Source organism: Taudactylus pleione, unplaced genomic scaffold (genome assembly GCF_031769625.1).
Source record: "Taudactylus pleione unplaced genomic scaffold, aTauple2 ptg000093l, whole genome shotgun sequence".
Lineage (NCBI taxonomy): Eukaryota > Metazoa > Chordata > Amphibia > Anura > Myobatrachidae > Taudactylus > Taudactylus pleione.
In genome coordinates, this window is record NW_028284495.1 from 26,473,616 (window position 1) to 26,490,111 (window position 16,496).

The 16,496-nt window shown below is 43.7% G+C and overlaps 1 protein-coding gene across 3 annotated transcripts in view; it reads left to right on the forward strand.

Moving 5' to 3' along the window:
* Positions 1–16,496, forward strand: part of ROCK1 (Rho associated coiled-coil containing protein kinase 1) — a 162,763-nt gene that overhangs the window by 76,245 nt on the left and 70,022 nt on the right. For all 3 annotated transcript variants that reach the window (XR_015878207.1, XM_088469623.1, XM_088469622.1), the window contains exons 4-8: positions 2,439–2,576; positions 6,280–6,455; positions 11,747–11,831; positions 12,831–12,975; positions 14,489–14,627. Coding sequence is in view for 2 of the 3 variants with exons in the window: in XM_088469623.1 (XP_088325749.1) it covers positions 2,439–2,576; positions 6,280–6,455; positions 11,747–11,831; positions 12,831–12,975; positions 14,489–14,627 (683 nt within the window). In the remaining variant the exon portion in view is untranslated. The remainder of the gene's footprint in view (positions 1–2,438; positions 2,577–6,279; positions 6,456–11,746; positions 11,832–12,830; positions 12,976–14,488; positions 14,628–16,496) is intronic.

The window sequence follows — 16,496 nt, forward strand, 5'->3', positions numbered from 1 at the left end:
AGTTCACCTACCTCTTCCCTCCGTTTTCCCTCCTTCCGAGGGTAATCTGCAAGTTCAAGCAGGAAGGAGGCATGCTCCTGTTGATAACCCCCGAGTGGCCCAGACGGCACTGGTTCTCGGACCTAAAAAGTCTATCGGTAGACGTTCCTCTGCGGTTGCCGCTACGTCCGGACCTACTGTCGCAGTATCCTTGTCTTCACCTGGGCCTGACTCTGCTGTCTTTGACGGCGTGGCTGTTGAGACTGCCCTGTTAAGGTCCAGAGGGTTTTCCGGCTCTGTCGTACAAACCATGTTAAGAGCTCTGAAACTTTCCTCTGCAAGAATTTACCATCATGTGTGGCATACTTTCTTTCAGTGGTGTCGCCCTAGAGGTTATGCTCCTCGGGTGTTTCGCCTATCTAGGGTGTTGGCTTACCTACAGGCTGGCTTAGATCACGGTCTTCGCCTTGCTTCACTGAAGGTGCAGGTGTCTGCTCTGTCAGTCTGGATTCATCGTAGGATTGCTGCGTTCCCGGATGTCCGCATCTTCATGCAGAGAGTTCTTCGCATTCAGCCACCTTTTATTCCACCGGTGGCTCCCTGGGATTTGGCTGTGGTTCCCAGAGCTCTTCAGGGACCGCCATTTGAACCACTGGGCTCAGTGGACCTCAAATGGCTTAGAGCTAAAACTATTTTCCTTCTGGCCATTGCCAAGTCCAGACGTGTTTCGGATTTAGGGGCTCTCTCATGTCGACCCCCTTTTCTAATTTTTCATAGGAACAGGGCGGTGCTTCGTACTCGTCCTGCTTTCCTTCCTAAAGTGGTATCAAGTTTCCACATTAACGAAGAAATCGTTGTGCCGGCCTTTAATTCTCCTGACCTGTCAGCGGGTGAGGCCACCCTGGATGTGGAGCGGGCTTTAATGATTTATGTTGACCGCACCTCTTCATTTCGGAAATTGGACGCCCTGTTTGTCCTCTATGGCTTCCTTAAAAAGGGTTGGCCTGCTTCAAAGCAAACTTTGGCAGGCTGGATTCGTATGGCAATATCGGAAGCTTACCTTCATGAAGGCCTTCCGGTTCCATCCATCCTCCGTGAGGGCTCATTCCACTAGGTCTATAGGTTCTTCGTGGGCAGCTCGACGTGGTACCTCTGCTGTCCAAATTTGCAAGGCTGCCACGTGGTCGTCTGTCCATACCTTTGTGAGGTATTACGCTTTTGACGCCTTTGCCTCTCAGGATGCTTCCTTCAGGCGGCGGATTCTTCTTTCAGCACAGGAGCGTCCCCACCCTTAAAGGATACTGCTTTGGGACATCCCCAAGGTATCCTGTGGATAATCTATGGACTCTGATGTAGAAAATATGAGATATGGTAAGAACTTACCTTTATCTCTTTCTACAAAGTCCATAGGGTTCCACAGGACTCCCGCCCTGTACTGCAGATGGGCTCTCTTCTGGTCACCGGTGTTTCCGTCTCCTTCTGGTGACAATGTGATTCTTGTGTGTTTCCAGATCTTTCTTCTCTCTCTTTCTTCTCCTCCTCCGGCCTATGGCTTGTTACGTAACTGAGATTCCTTGGCTCGGGGGCTGGGTATAGGAGAGGGACCCTGGTGCATCCTGGGAGGCTGAAAACAACTCTATGGTGCCCGATGCCTAATGTCATCACCTATACCCCAAAGTATCCTGTGGAACCCTATGGACTAGCGTTCCCGCTAGGCTGTTTTAGCAGGGCGCGGCGCCCTGCCCTCCTTCTGGAGGGCAAAAAGCACCCTGCCCTTCAGAAGGAGGGCAAAAAGCGCCCTGTCCTCACTGCCTGCGGGTGCCGTCTTCACCCGCGGGATGCAGTGTCCCGCGGGTGGAGAAGTGTGCGGTGACCCGGTCACCGCCGGAGAATAGACGCATCTATTCTCCCTGTCTGCAGCGCTTGGGGGCTGCCCGGCGTGTCCGTAAGTGCCGGGCACGCCCCCAAGTGTGACGAAAAGGGGACACGTCTTATAGACATGCCCGTTTTTCCGCCGCGCGCGTTTTCGGCGCGCGCACATAGTTGCCCTCTCTAGCTCTGGTGCTCTGCCTGCCACCAGAGCTAGAGTGAACACTAACAGACTTCATAGAAATAGCGATAACAAAGGTAAGTTCTTACCATATCTCATATTTTTAAATCGAGTGGCTGAAACCATCCTGGATGCAGAGGTTTTCAATGCACTACCTAGTTAGTGTGTTGCCGTAACAGCCTTTGCTGTAACCTGGAAATCAAGTGATGGATCATTTGCGTCCAGTGCCAGGAGGCAAGGTTTAGTGGCACTCATTTTGATTCGGTCTAATTTCAGAATTTTGTATAATTTTTTTTTGCTATAATAATTTTTTGCATATTGACCAAAGTTAGCTCAGGTTCTTCATTTAAACTTTTGGTCAATTCACTGTACTTGACCTAATTTTATATATGTTCTCTTCATATGAAAGGTCAGGCACAAATCTACAAGAAAAGTTTATGCAATGAAGCTTTTGAGCAAGTTGGAGATGATAAAGCGATCAGACTCTGCCTTCTTCTGGGAAGAGCGAGATATTATGGCGTTTGCAAACAGTCCCTGGGTTGTGCAGGTATGTTATTTTGAAATAATTTTTTATCTACTTATGGTACTGTAAGAGTTTCGTCCCATTGTATATAGCTATATAAGTAACACATTCATAGTGATGTGCATCATATCATGTCACCTCCACAGGAAGCCCATCTAATTTTGCTAAATATTGAAAGAAACTGGTACAGTCACGAATTAATTCCTCTGTCCAAAATTATACTGTGGGACTTATTTGCTTTTAATATGTCCACCAGTTACGCAGTGCCCAGTTTTGTGCATGATGTACTGGGTTTAGGAAGGGCTAGTAAGAGTCCGAGCATCATAGAGATATTGTTAATGTAGGTTTGTGTGCTGCACTCCCTGTGTGAATGGTATCTGCTTAGGGACTGTGCTGCCACTGATACTGGTGAATGGTACTTCACCATTAGTACAAGGAATAGAGTTAGTTTCCATGGTACAAAAAAGTCCCTTAGAGGTGCATTTTAAGTGGTGGGAAAAGGCTGTATATTTAGTGGTAATGAAAATGACTGGGAGTAGGCTAAAATATGCTCTTTATTAAGGTTAGTTGCATAAAGAGAGCAGTGTTTCCCAATTTCGGTCCTCAAGGCACACTCACAGTCCAGCTTTTAAGGATAACCATACTAAAGCCCATTATTAGTATCATTATATTAGAACTTTATTTAGTGTGCTTGTTTGTCTACATTTTTGGGGTGTTTATTCATTATACAATTTTTTCAGGTAATTAGTCCTTTTTCCTGATCCGTTTTCAAACCTTCAGCCTGTAATATATTGTAGCAATTCCTCCAAGCATAATCTTTTGCAGTTATTTGCGTTCTCGAACAACCACCGGGACTGATACAGGATTTTGAACATGGATTCAACCTGAGATGAACCCGTTCACCTGCACTTTGTCCTGAGACAGTCCCGGTCTTTCGTTATTCACACAAGACCCATGTCTCCCCTCTGGAATAGGTTGTACATCATTGCAACATCAACTGGTTCCTCCGATCGACTATTGATGTTTCTTGGTCATATCTCAGGCTAACCAGGGGTGCGCACTAAAGTCATGTGACCCATGTCAGCACATTCACAACAACACACAACCTGCATTTTTCCCTGGTCCTTGCCTTGATGAGAAAAGGGTGTTATTGTTTTAAATCTTTAGCTGTATCAGATTGAGGTATTTTCACGACCGCATTTATGTGATTGTTAATGAGGATTAGGTTGAATGTGACTGGGCAATGCCATGGTGTAAGGGAGAGTGGCTGCATACAGGAACTGTATGAGAAATAGTGTAGAAGCAGTGTTCTTCCCCCATCCAACTTTTGTGTCTGGCCTATGCTATAGCATTGTGACAATTGGTATTGAAGACAGTTAAGTTCCACCCTTTCACGACTTCTACTGATTGGCCACACAGCCTATTTGGCACTTGTTAATTTAGTTTATATTTTGAAAATTATTAGCTACAATGGGGCAGCTGTTTTACACTTTTTTTTTTAAAGTTTTTATAAATAACAAATTTTTAGACTACATATATTTCCAGGGATTAGATCAGCTGTCCATTTCCAGATATTAATAGGTGTACTGGAGACATTAACATTGATGGATTCTATTATGAAAATGGTCCAAACTAGTTCTCAAATTTTATTTTATTTACCTTTCACTGTAATTCATATTGTATAATAGCAGATATTTGGTCAGTGTTGCAAAATGTGCAAGCCCCCAAAGGTTGTTATAGTTTATTATTTTAACATCCATTGCTTTATTTTTGCTTTCAATGTTTCTAATGTGTAAAATTCATATTTGCAGCCATTTTTGTCCCCTCTTATTGTTACTTTTTGAATATACTGATCTAATAGCCATGCATATTTACACAAACCGGTTTGCTTTTGACATAATGTAATCAAACAGCAAGTAGCAGCATATTTTTATAATCTTTTTTCCATAATGGGTTCTAAAATACATTTAGGAATGCATGTGTATGTGCATTGTAAACATGCATTTATTAAAAAAACAAAAAAAAGTATGTAAGTCCTTATTTAAAGCCATGAGTTGCAAAGATACTACAGGACCATAGCTGTCTAAACCCTGTGTTGTTTCTGTGTTTTATCTTTAATAGAGCACACCTGTTTTGAAATACCAAGCAATATAGAAACTGCATTTAGGGATGAATTTGTGTTTGGGTGCCCAACGGACGATATTCAGTTGTTTTACGGATGGGCGCATGCACCATTGCTTATAGTGACCAAGCTAAAGCGGCTAATCCTGTGCAAACTACTGGGCATGATGAGTTTGATCACCCAAAAGCACGACTTTTAGGCTGATTTCTGCTTGCTACTGTACCTCAGGAGGGTGCCAGCAGAAATAATTGGGAGCCCACAGCACTTGCGCCCATTGGCACAAACAATTAAATTGCTCCCGGTCACTTCAGATGGGAGCTGAGGCAGGACTAAACAATTGAATTTCCCCCTTTGAACTGAAAATGGTAATTGCAATAAATTAATGGAAACTTGCTCTTATCCTACGGGAGGAATTCAGTTCCCGACATAAACACGCTGTGCCATTCCGGAACACCACATCTGGTTCTGCTGGCTTGCAGGTTTTCTCTTACATCCCATAGAGGTACAAGGACCAAATTTGTGTACAATTATTTTCACCTTTTGTTGTCCTTTTAGCAACTGTAATACCAGTAAGTGAGTAATGTATCCCATACAACAAAAGGGAGGTTTAACATTTCATCTCTTTACTAAAGTTTTAAGCCAGGGCTCGACAAATTTTTGTAAAATCTAGGAGCCATCTTAAAAGTTTAGGAGCCAGACCATCATCCATAACCAAAATATCTGAAAGCTTGTATAGACCACCACACATGCCCTTTCAGTGCCCCTCAACCTAGTAGTAAATTCCCTATAATAGTGCCCCCAGTTGTAAGCCCCCTGTAATAGTGCCCCCAGTAGTAAGCCCCCTGTAATAGTGCCCCCAGTAGTAAGCCCCCTGTAATAGTGCCCCCTGTAATAGTGCCCCCAGTAGTAAGCCCCCTGTAATAGTGCCCCCTGTAATAGTGCCCCCAGTAGTAAGCCCCCTGTAATAGTGCCCCCTGTAATAGTGCCCCCAGTAGTAAGCCACTTGTAATAGTGCCCCCAGTAATTTGCCCCTTGTAATAGTGCCCCCAGTAATTTGCCCCTTGTAATAGTGCCCCCAGTAATTTGCTCCTTGTAATAGTGCCCCCAGTAGTAAGCCCCTTATAATAGTGCCCCCAGTAGTAAGCCCCCTTTAATAGTGCCCCCAGTAGTAAGCCCCTTGTAATAGTGCCGCGCACACAAAAAAAACACCAAAAAAACAGAATACTTACCTAATCCCCGATCCTGCGTACACTGCTATCCGCCGCTCTTCGGAACCATGGGAGAGACGTCATGACGTCTCTCCCATAGTGCCCGTGGGGGGAGCCAGACGCCGGAGCTCAGGAGTGAGCCGCTGCTGTGTGGAGTCGGCCACCCGCTGGTAAAATTGCCCAGCAAACGGAGTCTCCCTGTGGCGGCGGGGGGCTTGGAAAACTCGGTCGCCAGGACTAAAATCTTAGTCGCCATGGCGACCGGGATTTGTTGAGCCCTGTTTTAAGCCAATATATACCAAGAATGTGATTAAGTAGCAGCTTATCAGTCTGTGTAGATATCTTTCCGAAGTATTCCCCCAGTTATAACAATTCCTGAATCTTCTCCCATATGCAGCTATTCTATGCTTTTCAAGATGATCGTTATCTCTACATGGTGATGGAGTATATGCCTGGGGGAGATCTTGTAAATTTAATGAGCAACTACGACGTTCCTGAGAAATGGGCTCGGTTCTACACAGCCGAAGTGGTCTTGGCTTTAGATGCTATTCATTCAATGGGCTTCATTCACAGGTACTTTCCAAACAGAACCAAAGATTTACAAAGAAAATCTTATACAGAAACTAGAAAGAAAATGTGTTTATTTGGGCACAACAATTAAGCTCATATGCCATATCAAAATCAAATTATTTGTATTCTCCAAATGCTAAGCTTTTTTTTTTTTTTTTTTTTACTTTATAACATAGAATTATTAATTTGATTATAACCTCGTACAAATTCAACAATTGTACTCATTCATTTAGAACCTAACTATAAGTTGAAGGTGTTACCATGAACCCGATTGAACTCGCTGGGTAATAACGTTTCTTGTATACCAATACGTTTTCTCTTTCTTCCAACCGGGAAACATAATGGAAATGCTGAGGTATAAACATTCTTTTGTTCCTCCAGGTGGGTCTGGACACTGGTTTGTGTCTGGGGTCTTTGAAGGTGCAGGTGTTGGCGCTTTCAACCTTTTTCCAGCATCACCTTGTCTTTCTTCCTGAATTGCAGATGTTTATGCAGGGGGTCCTCTGACTTTAACCTCTGTTTCTTCTTCCTACTTCTCCGTGGGACCTGAATTTCTTACAGTCTGTTCTTTGGTAACCGCTTCTTACTTGGAAGACAGACTTCCTCCTAGCAATTGCCTTATCCCATCACTCTCCTTAACTTATTTTTCATGACATCGTGGCGGAGCGCTGTACAAAACCCTCCTTCTTGCGGAAGGTCATCTCCAAGTTCCACATTACTCAGCCCATTGTGGTCCTGGCGCTTCCTTGCAGTGGCTTTTCTGGTAATTTCTTTACTGTTGTCCGGGCTCTTCGGCTTTATGTAGCCGAACCTCAGATTTGCGAAAAACAGATGACTTTGTGTTCCGCTAGGATTTTTCAGCAGGGTGCAACGTCCTGCCCAATTAGAAAAGGCTAAATTTTGCCCCGCCCTTATGGAGGCACCCCGCTAATCACAACCTGACACCTGCGGGCCTGCAGCACCACGCCTCTCCCCGTCCCGAGTTTTGTTGGTATTTCTCCTTCATCCACTAGGGGACACTGGAGTTAAAGACAGTGGGGTATAGACGGTGGTAGTGTATAGCCTGGCACTTTAAATAATTTAGAAGTGTGACTGGCTCCTCCCCCTCTATGCCCCATCAGCCCCAGTTTTAGAAATGTCTGAGAGAGCCGGTCACATAGGGCTGAGCTCCAGCCCACACTTAGTAGTTTTATCTATATTTTAACTTTATTTTCGTCTGTCTGATTAAGTAATTAATCAGTACTCACTAGTGTCAAATTTCAGTGAAGAGCAGCACCTTTACTTATCATGGGACCCGCCGCAACTATTATAGAGTGTGTGTCCGGGCCCCTGACACTAGCTAAAGGAGGAACAGGCCGCAGCCTAATATATAGAGGCTGTGTCCATGTCACTTTGCCCTCCACATGATCTGCTGATTGATCTATGTCTGTGTGAAATATGCCTGTATAAGTTAAATATACTGCAGTATACTTCATTGCACAGAGTTTGTCCTTTTGATTCCCACTTTGAACAAGTGGGTTCAACTGGAGCTCAAATGACTCACCTGATAAGGCGAGTACAACAGTGACAGAAGGATCCCAGGATCTAAACCAGTCTGGGACAGCACACTGCTAAAATATCTGGCCTACGCCGTAGCAGAGGACTGCCACACGCGGCACATGAGCAGTCTCCCTGTGTGGAGGTAAGCCACATGTATGTATATATGGCATTTTATACTAAGCCCTGCTTTCGAACACAGTTCTTTTCAGGGCTCTAACTATTGCTCATGTTCTAATTTTAAAATATTATCGTCACCTATTGAGCGTGTATGTAGGTACGCGTATACATTATGGATATATATGTATCGCTTCTTATCCTTACCATAAAGGCAGTGGTAGGATCTGTTCTTATCAGTTTTATGTCTGATACCTAGCATATTTTAAAAAGAAAGATGCTGCGATTGGAGGCTGGACTCCCCTGATGCGGTAGGTTGGTACAATAACTCCGCTTTACATATACATATGTAGGTATGCCTATGCTTCCACAATCATTAGGTTTACCTCTAATTCCACAGATGATGGGATTACAAATATATATGTATATGTGTATATATATATATATATATATATATATATATATATATATATTATATTTAATACTCTCGAGTCATGCTCTGCAGTTTACATTGTGATGGTCACAATTCCCTGTGGCATTGCTCCTAGTATGGACCCTATACTTGTCTGGGAGCCTTCTGGTAGTCCACACATGTATATAAGATAGGTACTTACACCCTCCTGGGGTTACATCTCTGTTCCAGTCAGTCTATATCTACAGAGCCCCTTTTCGGCTAAATTATTAGTATTACAACTACACTCCAGTGGCGCACTTGGTAGCATGTGTGTGTGTAGATATAGCATGATGATCTCCTGGTGCAGGAGTCTGACAAGTATACTTACTATGGTGGTACTAACTCTTCCTTTCAAAGAGATTGCCTTCTCATGCAACTATGTTTGCCTGTGTGTATGTATACTGATATTCTCATTTCTTGTATGAATATTTCCTAAGAATTAAAAAGAACATGTTTTTTAGCCCTAACTGGGGTTATAACAACAGATATATTCCTTCTTTACTTGGGATAATTCATGCACTCTATGTCTACATACAGGTACCTTTCTCCGTATAGGTTCCCGTACTCCATATTATTGTCTTGTCGCATATCTCAATAAAATTAGGCTATAAGGTGGCCCCTAGGTACATTTCCTAGCAGTACATAGAGAATCCAGGTTCTATTCCATCCTCAGGGCAACAGACTGCAGTTACTGCTCCTGTGCTTGAAGATCTAGGACCACCCGCCGAATAGGCAGGGTCAAGCCTGGCTTGATTTGATTGGTGGGTATCAAGTAAATCATTGGCCCTGCGGTTCAATTTTAATCCCGCATTGTGATCACTATGATTGTCAAGGGTCACTGGTGGTTATCCATCATCAAATATGTAACATTTCTATGTGTATCTTGACCAGTACAGGGTCTTATTTAATTTCTTTCACTTTCCTGCCTCTTGATTATTACGCACTTAACCATTATAAGTGTTAATGTACTGATACTTACACTAGCAGACCATGTTTGGGGTATATGTATAATCTATATGGATACACATCCCTAATGTAACACGCTCAGGTAAAGAGTCCTGTTGTACGACCTCATTGTCTCCACTAACTTTTTGCTAGTTTTCTACAGTATCTCCTACGGCAATATCGCCAGACTGAAGTCCGTGCTGTAGAGCATTGGTTCTTGGCCCACTGAAGCTACTCTCTCTATATCTGACGTGACGGGTTGCTGTGAGATGGAGAAGGTCAGTGACATTCTACATAGCGTCTAGAGGGCTTCTGGTTGCTCACAGGTAAGCGGTACCTCACTAATGCCTCGGAAGATGCTATTATTTCATGCAACCTGACATTACTTAGTCTCCCTTCCGCACCCTAGCTGCAGCATTAGCAGCCATCCGCTCTTTTTATTAGTTGGCTCTACACTTAGAGCTTTCCTGTTGTGTGGGTGCATATTCTACTAGAATGTGTTGGAGTTATACAGGACTGTAGCGCATCTATGGACTAATGCACATCTTTACATTAAGGTGTGAAAGTCATTATGTTTCACGCAGGGGGCCTGGTTGGTTTTCCTGTTCAGTATCTGTGGATATTTTCATCACACTGACAGGTACCTGATAGTTTCCTTATGGTGTCCTAGTGCCCTAGTCTTGCTGAATGGGATGCTTCCCTATATTGGTAGCTCTCACTGGGTGGTTGTTTCATCCATGCTTTTCAACTGCCAGGGTATCCGGGTTGTTTATATACTATGTTCGGGCCAGCAGTTGGTATTGACTACGCACTTCTATCAGGTTGGAAGTTGTCTGCTGTTTGGGGTTTGTTGCTGTGGCGCCCCATACACGAGTTCGAGACCTGCCCCAAGCGGTAGTGACCACTCAATAGGCAGGCAACTGATGGGACTGCCAGACACTCAGCCAGTGGTCTGGTATGGGGTTTTACAGCTGCAGGGTTTCAGTGGCTGTTTTATCCCTCTGTTTCAGAGTTGGTTGTACTGCTGTCTGACCCTCTGAAAGGAATTGTGGTCTCAATTCTTTCAAAGCCTCCTCTGCCTCATGCCCAGTGGGATCTCTATGCTGGTTGGAGACTTCTATGGTCTAACCCTTCCGCTGGTTGACAACCTTGTAGTAGTTGGACCTCAAGAATGGTCCAGGGCGACTGTTTGGCCTTGACTTTTGCCTCCCTGTATACTCTTGTTAGGAGTCTGTGGACAGGATCAGCTCTGTATCTATAGATTGGTAATTTCATACATATATCTGTACGAGTTATGTCTAGCAGTGCTAGGATGCTGCTGTCTGCGACTTATACAGCTTCCTATGTTCGACTCTAGTTTGGGCTTGGTCTGTTTTCAGCTGAGCTTACGCTGTTTTTGATGTTTTCATCTGCGGGTGTTCTCTCACTAGACGTTATTCCATTCGAATTACCTTGTAAATTGTGGAATTTTTGTGGTTGTTTAGCAAGGAGTTCTGATTATCTCCTCTGCTCTGCGACACTTGATCCTCAGCTCTTGCCTTTCCATTAGGCCTACGGTTCTTGGCGATCCCGGTTTTCGGTTTTGCAAAAGGGTCGGTAAGTTCTCCGCGCTTCCCACCTGGGAGGTTGGCTTCGGGACGTCCCCACTGTCTTGAACTCCAGTGTCCCCTAGTGGATGAAGGAGAAAACAGGATTTTGGTACTTACCGATAAATCCCTTTCTCCGATTCCACAGGCGACACTGGACGCCCACCCAGCGCTGCGTACCTGCTGTTTTATTCGGTTCCTTCATAAGGTTGTGTGACTGCATGTGTTCCCTGCAGTGGGTTCCCCTGTTCTCCTTCAGTCAGTATTGTTCCGTTCTGTGGTCCTCTCCTTCTCCTCGTTTCCTATTGTCCTCCGTCTCCTCTCGGGCTCAGTTCTTAAACTGGGGCTGATGGCACATAGAGGGGGAGGAGCCAGTCACACTTCTAAATTATTTAAAGTGCTAGGCTCTACTCTACCACCGTCTATACCCCACTGTCTTGAACTCCAGTGTCCCCTGTGGAATAATCGGAGAAAGGGATTTATCGGTAAGTACCAAAATCCTGTTTTTGCAATTATGTCTGTCGTGACATGGTCTGTCATTTATACCATCTATATACCCCAGCTATAGATCCACAAAGTAATATGCATAAATTGTGATCTAGAACAAATAGTGTTTCTTAAAAGATTTAGCTGATTTCATAATTTTTAATTTACAGGGATGTGAAGCCTGACAATATGCTGCTGGATAAGTCTGGTCATTTAAAACTTGCAGATTTTGGTACATGTATGAAGATGAACCGGGTAAGCTCTAGGACCACCCCTAATTTCATAAGTGTTGTTAGGATTTGCCTATGCTACATGCCAGAAAGAACATAATTTTCGGAGCAGTTTGCTCAAGTTATTAGGAATATTAATGTATGTAAATATCTTAGTTTATCATATGCCTGCTGTATGTATAGTTTGTAAAAAAAATTGTGGACCTAAAAATATATACAAGCATTGTATGCAAGTGATAGAAATGAATGTAAATTGTGTTTGTATAAACAGTGTTTAACATTTTCGAAGCTTGTAAAGTAATTGGTAGTATTAACACACAAGTAGATAAAGAGGTTATGGATCGGAATAGGGTGGTCTGTTTTTATTCGTTAACGGATACACCAATAACAAGAACCACAATGTACAGATGTGTCCACATCATACTTGCCTACATCCTGGCTGCTTCCTCCGGGAGGAAGCAGCCAGGTCGGTTTAGCAGGGAGTGTTTAGCGCTACATTGCGGGGGGACTGAAGAAGTCGGGAGAACTGCCTACTTTTCCGGGGGGCCGGGAGCGGCACCCGATTTTCAGGAGGCTCCCGGCCAAATCGGGAGAGTAGGCATGTATGGTCCACATACACCTATCCTCATATTGCACCAAGTAGCCCTGTTTAATGCACAATGGACTTTGCAGCAACCATAAGCGAAATAAGATGCAAATTTGCAGAAAAAGTACAGTCTTCAGGGTAAAAAAGCAAATGACAGGTCTGATACGAGTGACCTAAGCCATGCATAGTTATTTCTGACTCTCTAAATTGCAACTGGATTCACTCTTTGTAACTCATTACTGGTAAACTCGAGAAACCATTATTAATGACTTCTGTAATATTGGAACCCACTGTGAGAGAATGTGTTTACAGCATTAGAATGAATGTAAAGCATTATGCAGCACTATTGTATCATTTTTTTTTTACTTACTATGCTTGCTGTATTGATGAATTAATGCCCTTTATTAATCCAGTGACATATTTAACTCTGGCACACAGGAAGGAATGGTACGTTGTGACACTGCTGTAGGAACTCCTGATTACATTTCCCCTGAAGTATTAAAGTCACAGGGAGGTGACGGTTACTATGGAAGAGAATGTGATTGGTGGTCTGTAGGAGTCTTTTTATATGAAATGCTAGTAGGTAAGTTCCTTACCAGTGTCCTGGAAATTATCACCAGCTTACATGGGAAAATAGGACACCATTAAGTTGGCCTGGAGGTTTATGGAACCCTTCAAACCTCCACGTTTATCTTGAAACACTTCCAGCATATGTAACTGATCAACATATATAGAGCGGTATCCATTTAACCCAGTACTTTGTTCGGGCGCTAATTGACCCCTGTGATCGGCGAAAACCGGGGATTTTTTTGCCGATTATCCCCAATTTTCGCCAATGTTTTTTTTTCACCCTATCCTATTATTACGGTCGAAATAGGATAGTTCTCCCGAAAACACATAGGTCTGCGAGCTTATCACGGCACCTATGTATTTTCGCCTTTTTCAGGTGAAAAAACGGCAGTTATTGTGGATTCTTTTTCGGGACACATCAGGTCCTGAAAAAAAAAAAAACCCTGATAAGTGCCGGCGTCAGGCCGACTTCGGGGCTAATTGGATAGCCTCGGGCTAGGTAATTAGCCGCCATATTTTACAGTGGCTAATTGGATACCCCCTTTAGTGGTCTGTACTGAATTGCTATTATATTATCATGTCATAAAATTAATCTAATTATTACAAATATTTTATTCAGACCAAAGAGCTGAATGTGTCTGTATGGCGTTGAATTAATATGATACAGATCTTAGAATCAGGATTATGGGGCTATTCTTAATTATTTTGTGTTTTCATAGCTTCCCTTATCTCAGGACCCCAGCATCAGCAGTGATAAATTAAAATGGTGTAGATTGCCGCTTCAGTTATCTGATGAACGCACTGGTTCCATAGCTGTGGGGGTTGGATGGAGGGGTGATACCTGGTTAGGATAAATGCAGGTGTTATAACTCATGCATTCATTCAGTATGTGCTGAGGGCTGGTTTTTCTACGCATAACAAGATGTACGGGTGTTGAAATTAAGCAAAATGCTACAGTTGCTTATTCTTTTTTGTACATACTTTAATATATGTAATCACACATGATACAGAATGCTGCTGAAATCTGTAATTATATACGCCAAATGGTAAAATGGTGGTCTACTTCTGGGCAGCCCCTCCTTAATGAAACATGCCCACAATGGATTGTTAATTTGGGGTCCTTCCTCCAGCCATCACCAGGAATCCCCACTGTTACCTGAATCAGCCTGGCTTGTGCTCTATCACTTTATCTCCAAGGAAAGTGACCATGTGCCATGCTGTCCATGGCTCAGTGGTAGTGCTACCAAGCTGGCTCTCCTCTTCAGATATCGCAGTTTTCCTCATATGCTATGCAGGGGGCTCACATTTTCTATAACCCCCATAGGCAGGATATGTCAGATACTTCTCATTGTGTATGTACAGCTAATTCTATTGTTGGGAGATCACAAACATTCAGTGCATTTGCTTAAACTTGTTTTTCTTTATTAATATCTATATGCAGGGATGCATCAGTGTCTCATATTTTTTGTATCTCAGAAATATTGAACTGCTAAAAGATGTTTTGCAATTTTTTGTTTTGTGTGTAGGAGACACCCCATTTTATGCAGACTCACTGGTTGGAACGTACAGCAAAATCATGAATCATAAGAACTCGCTCACATTCCCTGAGGACAGTGATATTTCAAAAGAGGCAAAAAACTTGATATGTGCATTCCTCACGGACAGGTAATGTTTTCTGTGAATAACCTTGTTTTCAAAATGGCAACCCAGTGCTTGCAGACGCAATACCTGCACACCTTACAAGTCTGCAGCACCACTTTATAATCACAGAGGGTTAGCAAATGATAGCCACACTGTAGCCAAAGAGTGCTCTTGTACCTGTAGCATTGTAAATCCTCTCCCATTGTCTTCAGCATAAGGTATAATGAGATCCTCCTGAAATGGATGTGTTCTCCTGCCTCGCCTAGAAGTAAAATAGCCAGGTGGCATCACTGAGTGCTAACAGCAGTAAGTGGCCATGATCCCTTCCTTGCTCCCAGCAAGGGGAACCATAGACCAGGGCTTGACAAATTTTTATAAAATCTAGGAGCCAGGATGTAAGTGTAGGAGCCAGACCACCGTCCCCCCCAAAAAAATTACGTGTGTGAGGAACACAGCTCTGTGTGTTATGCAACTGTTATACACACTATACTAGTCCACAAAATGGTCGCAGTTGAATGGATACAGTAAAATGGAGGCCCTCTCACTACTCTGCACAGCTCCCCTGCCTCACCCTCCAGTAATAACTGACCACATGTCACATAAAACAATGGTGCCAGAAAGTACAACAAAACCCCCCTCCCCTCGTGGTCACACCACTATATCCCTCTGAAGCCACTCTGCAGTACCTGGCAAAGCATAGACCCAATTATTGGAGAGCTCTATGCAGCCGGAGATAGCAGACGGTAGACAGGCGGGACTTACTGGAGGATCAGCGTAGACTGGGTAAGACAGCAGGGGTCAGAGCAGGCCAGGACGGACACAGGCACAGCAGTCACCGTAGGCGAAACTCAGCACATGCACTCCTGTGCATGAAATGAACACCGCAATACTATAGGCAAGATTCTCTGCCGGGGCTGATGTGGATCTGCTTCCTCCCTCACTGCAAAAATCTGGTAGCCAGGCAGCAAAATCTGGTAGCCATGGCGAACTGGCCACTGGGATTTGTTGAGCCCTGCCATAGACAATGTACCAGATAGGTAAAGAGCATTAATCCCACTTCCACAAATTATTATTATCCACTAGTGGAATGTTGCCAGGCCTGCAATGCTGAATGCAAGGCATGGAGGAGCCAGCAGGTAACACCACATGGGCATCAGCCACACCCAGGCAGACACTGTAGCCACCAGCAGGATTGCACTAAGACAAATGGTTCTGTTGATGACGAATTAGCCGCATCTTTCAGTTCGGCTTCACTGCTGTGCTGCTGCATTTGCTTTCCAGGGAAGATGGTGCCCCAGCGATTACAATCCCTGCAGCCCGCCTCAAGTGCAGGGTGGGCCTGGGTCGACGCCCCGCGCAGTGAGCACCTCCGGCACCAGACCATTTTAAGAAAAATGCAGGGAAAGGCCCTGGGGAGGCCTTGTTCCCCTAAATGCATTTAAATGCATTATTAAGCTGGTCATGCAATTGGGAAGTTGATTAATTTTATACTTTTATCATCAGTGGTGGGGGAATTGGAGGTCTAGAACATTACCGTAAATATAGTAGTGTTGAAAAGCAAAGCCAAGAGAAGTAATTGGCATGAGACTGCTTTGAGTAAATACCCATTTCAGCTGAAATCTTTAAATTGAAAGTGTTTTCTGCTCATAGCACTGTAATGGAAAACCTTATAAGGCAGCAGCAGGCACAATGTCTTCTACAGACAGATAAAATCATCTATATACCCAGATTTGCAAGGAACATTTAATGTATTTGACATCACTGTCTGCTTCTATGTCATTTTTATCTAAATAAAGGAAGCTATGAGCATATGTGAGCTGATTAAAAACTACTGACATGTGCCTTTATAAGGAAATATTTGGTGTTTTGTTAAAAGAATATACTTAGTGGTGG